General features: G+C 32.9%; 1 protein-coding gene across 6 annotated transcripts in view; it reads left to right on the top strand.

The window, feature by feature from the left end:
* The window catches only part of LRRIQ1 (leucine rich repeats and IQ motif containing 1), a 103,157-nt gene extending 92,451 nt beyond the window's left edge, over positions 1 to 10,706 (top strand). For 5 of the 6 annotated variants that reach the window (XM_071423329.1, XM_071423327.1, XM_071423326.1 and 2 more), the window contains one exon: positions 10,441 to 10,706. In XM_071423329.1, coding sequence (XP_071279430.1) covers positions 10,441 to 10,580 — 140 coding nt within the window. In that variant the 3' untranslated portion in view covers positions 10,581 to 10,706. The remainder of the gene's footprint in view (positions 1 to 10,440) is intronic. The other variant, XR_011678593.1, reaches the window with a different exon arrangement.
* The last annotated feature ends 3,156 nt before the right edge of the window (positions 10,707 to 13,862 follow it).

Below are 13,862 nucleotides of genomic sequence, written 5' to 3'. Positions count from 1 at the left end.
TAGTAATGAAGCCACACCATTTAAATTAGATGAGATTCCTAACTGCTAAGATCCTGAATTTAGGTGAGATAACTCTAAACTACTGATGTCAGTGACAAAATTATCATTTTATTCATGTATCCAGAATAGAATGGGTCTGTATTTTGAATAATTGAGTTAAATAGTATACACTGCATTCCTATTAGTGTGTAACTGTTGTTTAGACTGTGACCTATATTGTAACTCCATGCAAAAATAAATTAATATGAACTCTTGCCTGTGTGAATCTTGGAGAATGGGTTTTTCTTAAGAAAATAAAAAAGTGCCATTGCTTTATGCCTTCAAGAAGGAGAGATTAGGAAGGGAGCAGGAAGGAACAACCAACTGGCAGAGTGATAAATGTGAGGGAGTGGGGGTGGAGAGACAGAGAGTTTACAATGTCTGCTAATATAGGTATGCTTTCAAAAAATGCATCTACTGTGCCATACCTACATATTCATTCTTATTTCAGTAATCCAGGAACTAAGGAAAAAAAAGCCCAAGTCTTATGTCTTTTTGAATATGTTTCTGCATATGTGTCTTTATAAATATTAGCACCGTGGACTTAAGAAATTAAACAGTGATGATGCATTCAAATGTGTCACTTCTGATATATAAAATCACATATTACTGTCACCTTTTTACATTTCATACGCAGTATAGAAACATGTTTATTACATTATTTCTCTTTGCCAAAGTCTGTTGCTTTTCAATGATCAGAATAAATCATTTAGCCCCATGATATCTTTAATCTGAAAACATTATAAATTTGCCTTTGCTAAGAATATATTTGTTATAGAATGCTTTCTTATTCTATAGTGTCTCTTGGTTTTGCCTTCTGAAATAGTAAATGAAGTTGCCTAGGAACTGTTTCAGTGATTTAGTAGGTGTGTTCCCTTTGAGTTAACCTGAAGTTGTATTAGATTGTTATAAAGATGCTGTGTCCTTAGAGGTCCTGTCATTTCAATAAATTCTTAAATCAAGCTCTTGTACCATTTTTTCAGAAGATCTCAACCTCAATGATTTGACAAGCTTTATTAATGAAATATTATTGAGTTCACTTTCCAACATCCATAGTTGTGGATGTTCCTCAGAATTCAATTATTGTTAGGAATCAAGAGCTGTTATTTGGGAGTATCATACACGTTCCTTATATATAACTTGTAATTTAGAAATTGTATCAATAAATTGTTGAGATCTTACCGACTGAAAAGTCTAGAAATACAAAATAATGGATTCTTAAATATATTTACTAAAAAATCCTGCTCAAATTCATGTGATATGGAAATAAAATACCTTTTATAGATATATAGGGAAATGTATGAATTATTGTGTCTTTGTTAAGACAAAACATACTACACTTCAAAATTATTATCCTTTAATTTACATGGGATTTTAGAAAGGCTAAGTCAAGATTTTAAGAAATATTTTGTGAACTTCCCAACTTTTATGTTTTTTCTATAGATTTTTTTCCAATGGCAGGTTCTTTGAATTATGAATTAAACTATTTTAAGTTTTTTAAAAGCCAAATTTCCTATTTTTTTCTGAAAAATTTGGATGGGATAGATTAATCCTAAACTAATTTAATTCTGTTCCTTGACAAAGCTAAATTAATTAAGTATTAAAAGGAATGCTTTTAACATAGAATATCTCAGTTTAAGGAAAGCATTTGCTTACTTAAAAGTATTTGATTTGCTTCCCTGTTACATGTTCAAAGGGAAAACTAACTGTTCATTAAATTGACCACATGTTTAAAAAAAATGTATAACCTAAAGAAAGAGTAGCCATTGTTCAGCTGGAGTAAATAGTTATCTGTCTAATTGATGACTTTGCTTCTGTTAATGGCCAGTATGTTATGATCTAAGAACATACTTATATTATGTTCCAGAAGGAATATAATATTCCTTCACAGTTATTGCTTTGTGCTCCCTAGTAACTATTTTTTCTTTTCTATTTCTTGAGGTTATTTTTTGGGGTGGGGCTGGTTGGGGGGGCAGGGGGCCTGAGCATTCTTTGCAATTTTTATTAACTCCATAAACATTGGTGTGAATTTCTGGTTGTATTTTTTGTCTTAATTCTTTCCTGAACACTAGTACTTTAGTCAGCATGAAGTTGCAAGATAGGCAGAGAAATATTTTGCAAGATTTAGAGGATAAGCATTTTCTGTACCTAGCTAGAGAGTATGGGTTTTTAGCATATCCTAATATCTAATTTGTGAGTAGGCTATGACGGTCAACTACCTTCTATCATCCTAATCTGTTTCTGACCGACCAGTGTTGGACATATAGATGAGTCTCCTACATATTTTACATTGTCTGTCATCATAATTTTGTGGGGTTTTTTTCTCTGCAAATTTAAACTTCATTTGCCTTATATTTGCCCTGGGAACTGCAATCTCCTGACCAAAATTTGAAAGTGAAATGTAATGGGAGCTCTGCCTCTAACTTTTATTTGAAATACTGCCCAGAATTCTTAATTCTCCTCTTCCCTGAATTTGAGCTTTTCAGGAAGCCTCTGATATCAGTAAAACTGCTTTCCAGGAAAACAAATTAAATAAATTAAAACCTGAACCTTGTAATTCCTTTATTACGCTTAATTCAAAAAATGGACCCATGTATATTTCCACTAAAAAACATTTATCAGTTCTAGTTCTCCAGTAAATTCACTCTTAATATTCTGCAACTCAGTGAAAATAAATTAATGTTGTTTAATTATACGTTTCTTACAGTGAAGTCTTCCAACTCAGAAAAAAACACAGTAGCTTTTATTTCACTTCCTTTTTAAATCTTGCTCAATTCTTTTTGCTCTTGACGGAGCCCCCACCTTGATTTTTTTTGCCTCCCTTTCTTTCATGAGAATTGTTAGAAACCCTTCAACTTTGTTATAAGCAGTGTTTTATACAGCTTCACATTAGAAAATTCCTGCTTTCCTGTTCCTTTCTTCTTAGCATCACTATTGTCTATATATTCTAGTTCAAAGACTCCTGTCTTTCATTTAGGATTTGTAAACTCTATCTGTGTAATAAACATCTCATTTTTAAGCACTCTCTGAATTTGCTCATACTTTACCAAGGGGTTTCTTGTGCATATTTCTTTCATACATATGTATTTTTCTCTGTATTGGTTGACTATCAAACAACATATACCTAATCTTTTTGAACAGTCTACAGAATGACATCTTAAAAGATGCTGCTTAATTGACTTTGAGGTTGCATATTAAAAAATTACCTAAATGCAGATTTTAAAGGCATGTAGAACTTGCTTTCATTGAATTTAACAGGCTAGGGAGAAAAAATAATACAAGAGCTCATGTAATTTCATCATCTGTGCTTGCAATTATGAAAAAAAATCAAGAACAGATATACAGAGGCCTATTCTAAATTTTAAGTGCTTAATTTTACCAGCCTCATACTCTTCTACTAGGGTTTGGGAGTTCTTCAGTGTGGATTTTTTTTTAAGAGGAACTAGCTTAAAAAAAAAAAAAATTCCAGTTCGAAACATTGGCTTATAGTTCACTTAAATATCCATTTTGAACCATGGAACCATTAGATCAACAATAAGTATTTCTGTCCTATGATTTGAGTAAATAATAACAGTTTTATGTTTCCTTTGCTGTGGGATGTTTTTAAGTAGATTCAAAAATATTCTCAAGTCAGTTCACTGAAAGGCCCAGTAGTTTATGTTTGGCTACTTCACAAGATTCTTGCACTGCATGGTAAAGATGTGTCTGTAAGATCTTCTCTTCCAAGGCACTCTTACTTTCCTTGCTTTTTCCTTCTAATTTGTCTCTATCATTGCTGTTTTTTCCACAGCTGTGCTCTGTAATCCTTTCTTTTACAATGAGAGGACCTTCTTTCTCTCCTCCAATTTATTGCAGCCTAAGCTTTCTCTCCCATCCCCTCTTCTTTCCCACATATGCCATCAAGTCTTCTGTTTGTTTCTACAGATCCCGGTCTGATTACTTTTTTCCCCTCTCACTCTCTGTTTCGTTTTGAATCCAAATTATGCCTGACATTATTCCTCAGATTCATCATCTTCTAGTTTAGACTTCCTCCAAATATGGCCTGGATTAGTGTACTGTTTCAGCAGATCTTAAGTCCAGTCTCTTAATGTACTTATTCTTTGTGTTCTTTCTCATTATTACCTGTATTTTTACTTCTCTTAATTATGTTAATTATGAGAGTTAGGAACCATCTAGTGCCCCATAATCCATCTTCTTTATTCTTACAGTTTCCCTTTGCCAATTCAGAGTTTTCTTCTTGTCCATGTTTTTCTCCTTGCTCTGTGTCAGTCTCTTTGTCAAGCCATTCTCTTGTGCCAGCTGTGCCAGGACATTATTTACCAAGTTAGCTTTAGCTCTCTCACCTTGATTCTGAATCAGTCTCATTTCTCTCTCAGATTTTAGTTGCAGCCCTTTGCCTTTTCTCTCAGTCTTCTTCCTGTAGGAGTTTTGATTCTTACCCTCTCCGTGGTTCCTCTCCTCCATCTGCCATAGACAGCATGAAACAAGCAGGCCTTTAAGTTCCCTGACTTAGCACCATTATCTTTAGGAACAGCCTTGCTTAGGTCCATGTAATATCATGGAAAAGCGTGTTTCCATACTGACTGGTATTTTAGTGAAAATAGACCAAAAGATCAAGAATTCCTTCTCTGATCATGGAAAAACTTCAATTCATATATGCTTGATCCAAATTTGGACGTATCCTAAAAGGAAGGCGCTGTTATTTGGTAGATTTCAGATCTGTCTGCAAGGGCAGCCTAAATATTTTACATATTTTCTTAGAAGTGACCAACCTTTTGGAAAATTTTGGGAGACACTCAGTTTCATCCTAAATGGTCAAAATTGGGGAAATAGATAAGGAGCTGGAACACAAAATAAATATTGGGCTTTAATGAGCAGCGGTGCTGAAATTCTTTTTTGTAGTTAGAAAAGAGTTGTATTTTATGGGAATGTATTTGAAGCACTATGTTTATGATGTTTATTTTAATTGTGTGAAGTGGTAATTAATAAATGTTTATAATATATTCTTGTACATTGTTATCTCTTTCAACTCCATGTGACTGAGTCACATTTTAGAGTTCAGATTATTCAAGTATGTAATTGTCAGCATGATCTAGTTAGAAGAGCATCAATCTTTGGTAAACAAAGAAATTTAAGTTCATTGTTTCTATAAAATTTTAGGACCAGTCTTTAGTTCTATCAGCATGAAGTCATGAAGATTTACAAACAAAATTTACCATTTACTTTAAAAAAAAATCATGAGTATGGTGTTTTTTCAAATCTCCATACAAAAAGGACATATATCCTTACATATCACGCAGTATTTCATATAAATGGATCCCCAGACTTGTCAATTCTATTTAAATTTTATCTTAAAATTAATAAATATAATGTAAAATTGCAGCACAATAACTATGCAAACAATAAAACTAAAAAAAAAAAATCCAACTTTAAGATAGCCATAAGTAGCATTATTAAAAAGTTAAACCTTTCTGATATTTTGGCATTTACCTTTTTCACAGACCTGCTGAACTTACCTTCTTTCCAGAGCTTAAATTGATGTAAATGCTTTGCTGCTATGCATTCGTTCTGGTCACTTTCATTAAAATGTTGAGGTTTTTTTCTCCATGCCTTCTTATGCTGTATTTGCTTTTAAGTAATACAATATGGTAAGGACTTTGGAATAAATTATATCTCCAGACATACAATGTTAGGTGGATCAATAAATGTCCTATGACGTTTACTATGCATCATAAAATTTCTATCATAACCCTTTTAACAAAGCTTTTCTTCTTGGACACCAAGAATTTCATTCAAAGCATTTTACATATTGCATTACTTATCAAAACAGTGGATATGTAAACCTTGACATTTGTTAAAAGACCCAGGCTTTAACAAAAAAAAGACCAGAACAAATTGATAGCAGAAAACAGATTAAACAACCAAAAAGTGACTGCTTGGAAATAGAAGCATGTGACATTATCCCAAGACGAGCTTTCAGCACATACTCAGAGTAGGTTTTTGCAATATGCAGGCATCTAAATGTCTCTCAGACTTTACTGGAGCTTCATATATTAAGCTGTTACAAGTAAATGAATGTACAGTAAATAAGTGTTAGAGCCTGTCTTCCAAAGCCTGCTTTAGTGTAGCAGAAATTAAATTGCTTTTCTTGCCTAAGATTTGTTCCCACATCAGTTGGTATTAGAATAACCATGTACCCTGTTAAATTATACTTAATATACTTGCCAGGTTCTATTTAATTCTAGTACAAGTAATGGTAATAATAATAATAATTTTCAAAAATATCAGTACTGGATATAGTAAACCAAATGTAATTGTTCTAATTTAGATTTAGTAAACATGTTAGCTTATATTTAATATATACACCTAATTCTCTTTAGTAAAGATACTAAATATAGTATCTTGATATGCTGTGAATCTTTCTGTTGTTGCCTTTGGGCAAGGCCCACTACAAATACACTTAAAGAACATAACATGAACTGAAAGTATTGTGATTATGCTTACAGTTATTAATAAATCACAAATACACAAATCAATGTATTTATGCATATTAATGAAATATATGCCTCTTTATAGCAAAATATGACTATGTCATATATGTCACATTTATTTTACCAATTAAGAAATTATGATAGCAGTAATGTGATTCACTCACATGCTAGTATTCTCTTAATTAACTCACAAACACAACCATTCATTTGCAAGATACATTGCAGAGGGGAAAATGGAGACATTGCAAATCCAAGCATGCTGTAAAAGTGTTCACATCATTAGTAATGCTGTAAGAGAAATTTGTAAGGTCCTTCAATAAAATCCCCAATCAATAAATATAAAAGAAAAAATATAATGAGGATTCATTTTTATATGTTTTGAGGGTTTTCAGAAAGTTAGGGTTTTTTTCTGGTTTGTGACTTTTTTTTTAACAAGACTGTTTTTAAGGACAATTTCTAGATTCAGCCTATCAATTCAAAGTGCCACTGTCATCCCTTACCAGACTCTCTTGTCTCCTCTCATTCTCTTGATCTTCACAAAATTCTAACCATTTCCTAATGGAGGTGTCTTTATTGAATATATCTGAAGAAAAAAAAAATGCCCGTTTGTAAATCAGAATCAGAAAATCTTTTGTAAACACAGGTATTGACAACAAAGTTACTGAGTTTTTTTCGTTTACACGCAATTTTTTTTACTTCTTCCAAAATTCTACCTTGATGCTCACTTTACACTTAAGTGCAAAGCTGCTCTTACTTGAGCACATGTGAAATAGTCATACCTAGATTTTCACTGGAATAGCAAAAGCCATGAAATAAAAGTAAGCATATTAATTTGTGGGCATATGTATGATCAGTCAGGTAAGTCCCATATTTGCAACACATTCCATTCATTATTGGATTAGATATTAGGAAAAATGTTTTCACCAAAGAGGTAATCAAACATTAGAACAGGCTGACCAGAGAAGTGGTGGAATCACCATCCCTGAAAATGTTCAAAAAACATGTGAATGTGATGCTTAGAGACATGGTTTAGTGGTGGATTGGGCAGTGCTGAGTTAATGGTTGGACTCCATGGTCTTAGAGGTCCTCTCCAGCCTTCATGAATCTATTATTCTATTCTTATTTTTCATTAATCTTGCAGTTTGGTCATGTGTTAAACTTTAGGAGAAAGAACTGCAGCAAAATCCTTTCTCATATTTGACTAAAACCTTCATTATACCTTTTCTTTAGGACACAATTTTTCAATCATAAATAATATTTAGCCACTAGCAGTTACAATAACCACGAGTGTAACATCTGAGAAATAGCTGTGATCTGAATAGGAGTAAGCAAAGTGCATTATGCTGGTGTGATTTATCTGTCCTTGAGAACTCTTCTTCAGGGAATAGTCTTTTGTTACTCCAGCTCTGTCTTTCATCACTCCACCACTGATAACTGGAACAGCAGCATTGATAATATTACTCATCTCGTAGTAGATATGTAGTAGATATCAAAAGTGATTTATCAGAAGTGCAAACATGATTATGGTCATTTCAAAGATGGAAAGATGGGACATACAAAGGGAATGATTTACAGTGATTTACATTACAGTGGTATTTCATTCCAAATTAGTTGATCTTTCTCTACAATGGCTTTATTTTCTTTGGCTGAATTGTGCTGAGAACTGTGTAAAGGGAGGAAGTTAGTTAGAGTTAGTCTGTGCTTCAATAGGTCACAACTGTATAATAAAGTTTAAAGCAGGAAGTCTAAGGAAAGCAGATTTTAAAAAAAAAGAGACCCATGACTATCAGACTTTGGGACAGCCTCTGATGTATTAAACCTGCATACAGCAGGTCTTTGGGATTTTTTTAATGGAACAATAATACATATTTCATACTGACGTAAGGACAATATATTCCTTCCAATGCATTGTATATAATTACAAGTGGAGAGGCAAAAAACCCTACATGTACTATTTACCAGTGCCCATATGTTCATAAATAAGTGAGGACATTTGTTAGTCCAGAAATAATCCAGATCAGGCAATTAAGATTAGGTTGACTGTCTTCCTATATTGACCCTATCACTACTAGACTAGTTTTCAAATTCATTATTGATAGGCTCTTTCTAGCATCTGTTTTTATTCTCTTTTAAAAATAATGTAATAAAATGTATTTTTTGTCAAAATATACCAAAAAAATTGTATGTCTTCTTTACCCAAATTGTGATACCATGTTGAAGATGAGTGCACAGACAAAGCATAAGTTAACCACAGTTTTGTTTTCCACTTTAAATGTGCAATAGCAATTTCCTTTTCATTTTTATTTTAACAAAATCTTCCAGTCTTAATTATTTTTGTTGTTTAACAATGTTTTCAATTTCATAAAATATTTCTTGAAATTAAAGGCATGGAATTTAAAAAATATTATTACCATGTTAGATTTATTTTGAAGTTTCATTAGTTAACCACTTAATTTACTAATTTGAAGGTATCAGTCTTCAGTGAATATGCTATGGTTCCCAGGCAAAATAATTAATGGAAAACTTACTGTTTGATTAAATATTTTCTTTGCTCTTTAACAAAAGCCTTTGTGTACTAGCCCTTCTGCTACCATTTGAGATGTTAAATAAAATAATCCAAAGGGAAGGAAACTGGGAATGTTGTAAAGGCAAAATATCAGAATTTTAAATCTTTAGGAGATACATCTAGAATAAATTATATATTTTAAGAAAAAAAAACCAATTGGCTACATCTGTAGAGCCATAAGAAGATGAATGGAGATAATGTTAAAAATACTTGAAAGCTCTTGGTTGCCAAAAGAGAGAGCTGTTTATTAAGATACATTTACAATAATTTAAGAATTCATAAGAAAGGGAACTGTAGGCTGGGAAAACCTCCTGACATTTAGATCTAGAAGCCAACAGGAAAGCATCCATGAGAAAACAAGGAACTTTTACTCTTTGAAATTTATAGCTGTTTTTTATATATTGGTACATAGAATGATGTTCTTTTTTGTCACTATGTATTCTGAGAAATTTAATTTTTCTATTGAGCAGTACTAAAAAGTTAAAATATCAAAAATAGTGAAACTATGTAGGTAATAATATTTCCCTTTGGTAAGTGGCAAAAGTTGTTCATAAAATATGCATTTGATAAGCTAGCATGTTAATTTTTTATATTATATATATATACTCACAGACATGAACTCCTGTATTGTGAACATCATATCATTCTCTTGTGAAGTTTGGGTTGTCTTCCAGAGATGTTTTCCTTCTTACACATGCCAAAGAAAGATATTATCAGGTGTAAAATGTTCATTTATTTTAAATAAATATTATACCTTTCATCATGCCTACTGGTTATTTTATTAAAATAACTGTCTGAAGAGTTTTTAGAAGCTATTGTATAAATTACTTAAGCATCTGTATGAATGACAATGAAAGTGATTGTTTCACATATTCCTATGTGTTCCTAAATTTTTCTGTGGCATCATCCAGCATTTAAGTATTCCTGAGCCTTGAACAAAAGAAATTTTTTTTTTTTTAAATTTGGTCTAACATAACCACAAAAACTTGTTAATTAGATATATCTTCTGAACTAGTTCTTCATCCACTTGAAGGATGAGTTCTGTGTCAAAAGCATTGAGTATCTCTGTAAGTGTTTAAGTTCAAAACAGATGGATAATGACACTTCTAAAAATAAGATAATTTTAGTTAGTAATTTTACTGTCTTTTTGGATGAGTTAATTTTTTTTAAGTACTGCCTTATTAAACTGCTTGTGTTACTTTTAAATGGTGATACATAACTAAAAAATTGTGTGCTTTCTAATTGCACCTAGAAATATTATTGTCTTGAAAACAATATGGTACAGTGAAATTTAGGGTGTTTTGGTTGGTTGGTTTTTAATTTCATGTCTGTTTTGTTGTTTAGAAAAGAATATTTCTACTCCAGAAAAATCATGTTTGAGTCCATCTCATACAGAGCGGATATCATTTCGAGACCATCCAGTGCAGCTAAGTGGAGGATGGGGAGCAGGCAAAAAAAGGCAAAAGCTTAAAAATATTAGCTGAATGTTGGAAATAACTAGTTGATTTAATCAAACTCAGCCAGCATATGGAGATCTGTTTCTTTTTAAGCCTCTGAATATCAGTTGTTGGATTTTCATTTATTACCAATAAACCAGTTTCAGTTAACTACTTTTGACTTATTTTATTATACATGGTTACGGTGGTTGGGGTTTTGTGGGATTTTTTGTCAAAGTATTTTATACCTGTCAGTAAGTTATCATAGTTTGTGTTTTCAATTGCTTATATGTTCATGTGGAATAGAATGCAGAACTGATGAACTCAACAAGGTTTGTTGTACAGTGACAAAGTTTGGGCTTGCTTATAAGAACTGGATGAGAAGTCCAAGTGTAATAAAGGTTCATGTTCATGTGATGTATGTCACATATTGAAACACTGAATTATCATTTTCTCACAAAATAAAATGCATGCTTGCAAAGAGTGTTGTGAGGTATAACAGGTGGCAGTGCCATTCTTAGAGAAGTCTGTTCAGAATATTTTACTGAACCAGTATACAAATGATGAACATGCACTTTCCTTTTATTAGGAAGATGAGTAGTCCTCTATCTAGATCTTTCATGATGAATTATTGTTATAATATATTAAAGCAACCCATTGTGGTTTTATAGTTTCAAATACTTCTGTTTCCTAGAGGATTGATTAAAAAATTAAAGGTTCTCATTTTGTACTTGGATAATGTAAAATTAGATCTATATGTTACTGTTAACCCAACTTAATTTTTTCACATAGACAGGCTCCTTCAGACCCATGTGTAAATGTTTTGTGGTGCAAGAAAATCTAGAGAAAAAGAAATACTGTTTCTACTGTTCATGGGTATCTAACTCATTACTTCTAGTCAATGCTTTGTCCATCAGCATACAGGACAGAAAATGTTCCTTGATTTCAAAGCCTAACATTATTTTCATGTTTTCCACTCTGAGGGTATAAGTTGTTAATTGGATCTTTAAAAAGGCTGACTTTGGTATTTTCTTGTCTGTTTTTGTAAGCCACAACCCCCTGTAGATGGAGAAAGAGGTAGAGAGAGTAATGGGGCTTGAAACTTCAGTCAGTAAAGAACATAAATTCTTGCATTGTGGCTGGTTTTAAAATGTACTTAAATTAACATGTGATGTTATTTTGTAAAGTGTTTTCTGTGCTAACATACCTATCTAACTATGGGTTAAAGGCATTTATCTCCACTTTTGTGAATACTTGCATTCATTTTCAGATAAAAAGATGGCTGATCTTATGGAAAACCTCCAGTAAATAATTTTGCTTGTTTGAACCACTGTCCTGATTTTATTATCACTTTGCTTTTGAGAAGTCAGTGCACCCTATTTCAGAAAAGATTTCTTTGCCTTTCTGGGGAATTATGGTCAGGTTGCTTAACCTGACTATAGAAATCCTATGGTTGATCTTACCTGGTTAATTTTCCAAATGTATGTAGTGTTCAGCTTGATTTCAGGATCTGCAATATAATGACTTTTAAATGTCACCGACAAATACTGGAGTTTTGCAATTTTGCTTTTAACATCAAGGTTATAATTTTTTTAGGAAAAACTTGGTCATTTCAAAATGTCTGCCCCTACACCTGGCAAACTGTGTAGCCACCATTACAGGTATTAACTGGGAATCAAAATACAAAATCAAGAGCTTCATAGCTTAATACTTCTTGCAGATTGTCCCCTCTATTTGTCTAGAGTATCATAATATACTGCACATCACCAAAGCTGTAAATAAGGGATATTTCATATTTTATGCTTCTTTCTGTATCTGTATCATCTATATCTGTATCTACATCTATATCCAAAAAAGTGTCTGCTGTATAAAAATTATCATACCTAATCTGTTTGTTTTCATGGTGTTTCTGAATGAGAAATACCTCCCAGCCTAAATAAAATGTTTCGGCAACATTTTTTAAGCCTTTTATTTTGCAAAGATAAATGGTAACTTTTTAATATACAGTTTACTAAATTATAAATTGGAGTGACAATATTCACTGACAAGCCTTTTATGTTCATAAAACACTTAGTCTGTGTAAGTTAATATACCCAACATAAATTAAGGTATAAAGTATGCCAAAACATGTTGCTGTTTTCATTACATAACATTGCAATGTGTAATAAGGTGAGGTCTTACTGTATTCAACACATTTTTCTCAGAATTGTGGTGTTCAAAGTACAGTATGTCTGACCAAATACAGAAAAACGTGCAAGGTACAACTTCTGTTCAAGCTAGATAAGGTGAAGCAACCAACACCACCATGCCTTGGTGTTCATCATCACATCTTGGAGTATGTAAGGTCAGAGGTAGCACAGATGATACGTGCTGGATATTTATGACACGAATTTTTCAAGCCCTACTCTGCAAGCAGTTTTATGGGGGGTTTTGTGTCTTTGGGGGATTTTCTTTTAGTTCTTTCATTTTCATTTCGGGTTTTTTTTCCTTTTTTCCCCACTTTTCTTCGTGTCCCCCACACCTACCCCCTGATGCAGTAATTCCCATTTAGGACAAGAACAGATTCTTAAAAGTAAGTTTCTCTGTCAGTCTGTTCTGATGTTGAAGTGAACTATTTTAAAAGATCTTCCTTGTATGTACGAAGCTTGAGACTCGGGAAAGTAGGAAAGCATTCATTTGAAAGAGAGAAGAAAAGGACAAGGTGCATTTATGTGTTGAAAGGTTGATGGGTGTTACTCCTCAAAGCAAAGTGAAGAGCTTTCTACGAGCTCGTAGATCCCTGAACTGTCTTTTCCTGTGCAACTTACCTGAAGGTGTGCTCAGGAGTTCTTTAAACCCTCGGTTGTTTCAACCGGGGCATCAGGAAAAACACCTGCAGCAACAGGGGAAAAAAAAAAAAACAACAAAACAACAAAGCTCCCCTGAAGGCATAGCCTGCATCTTAACGAGGTGCTAATGTCAGATCACCACACCTCAATGACAATAGCCTGTGAGGAAATGTTTCTCGCTGAATAAAGGGCAGGTTTACCTACTTCAATCACAGTACCGGTGCTGACCCAAAAGATAATTGCTCAAAGGCATTAAGGCATTTCGTGTTTTAACAGATATACAAATAGCCAGTGTATAGCGTTGACATTGTTTTGGTGCTGGGTGAGGTAGTGTTACATTTTGACTAAGTAAATCGTTATCTTTAATTATTAATAATCCTATTATTCGCGCATGCATTCATTAAAGGTGTGTCCACTGTACACAGTGTTTACGTTTTTAAAAACCTTGCCACAGGTGGCATCCAAATCTGGCCTCGGACGCATGGCTTCAAAACTGTGTCTT

Source organism: Agelaius tricolor, unplaced genomic scaffold, assembly GCF_023055355.1.
Source record: "Agelaius tricolor isolate 1412-34295 unplaced genomic scaffold, bAgeTri1.0.p SCAF_3, whole genome shotgun sequence".
Lineage (NCBI taxonomy): Eukaryota > Metazoa > Chordata > Aves > Passeriformes > Icteridae > Agelaius > Agelaius tricolor.
This window is presented reverse-complemented; position numbering and strand designations above follow the sequence as displayed.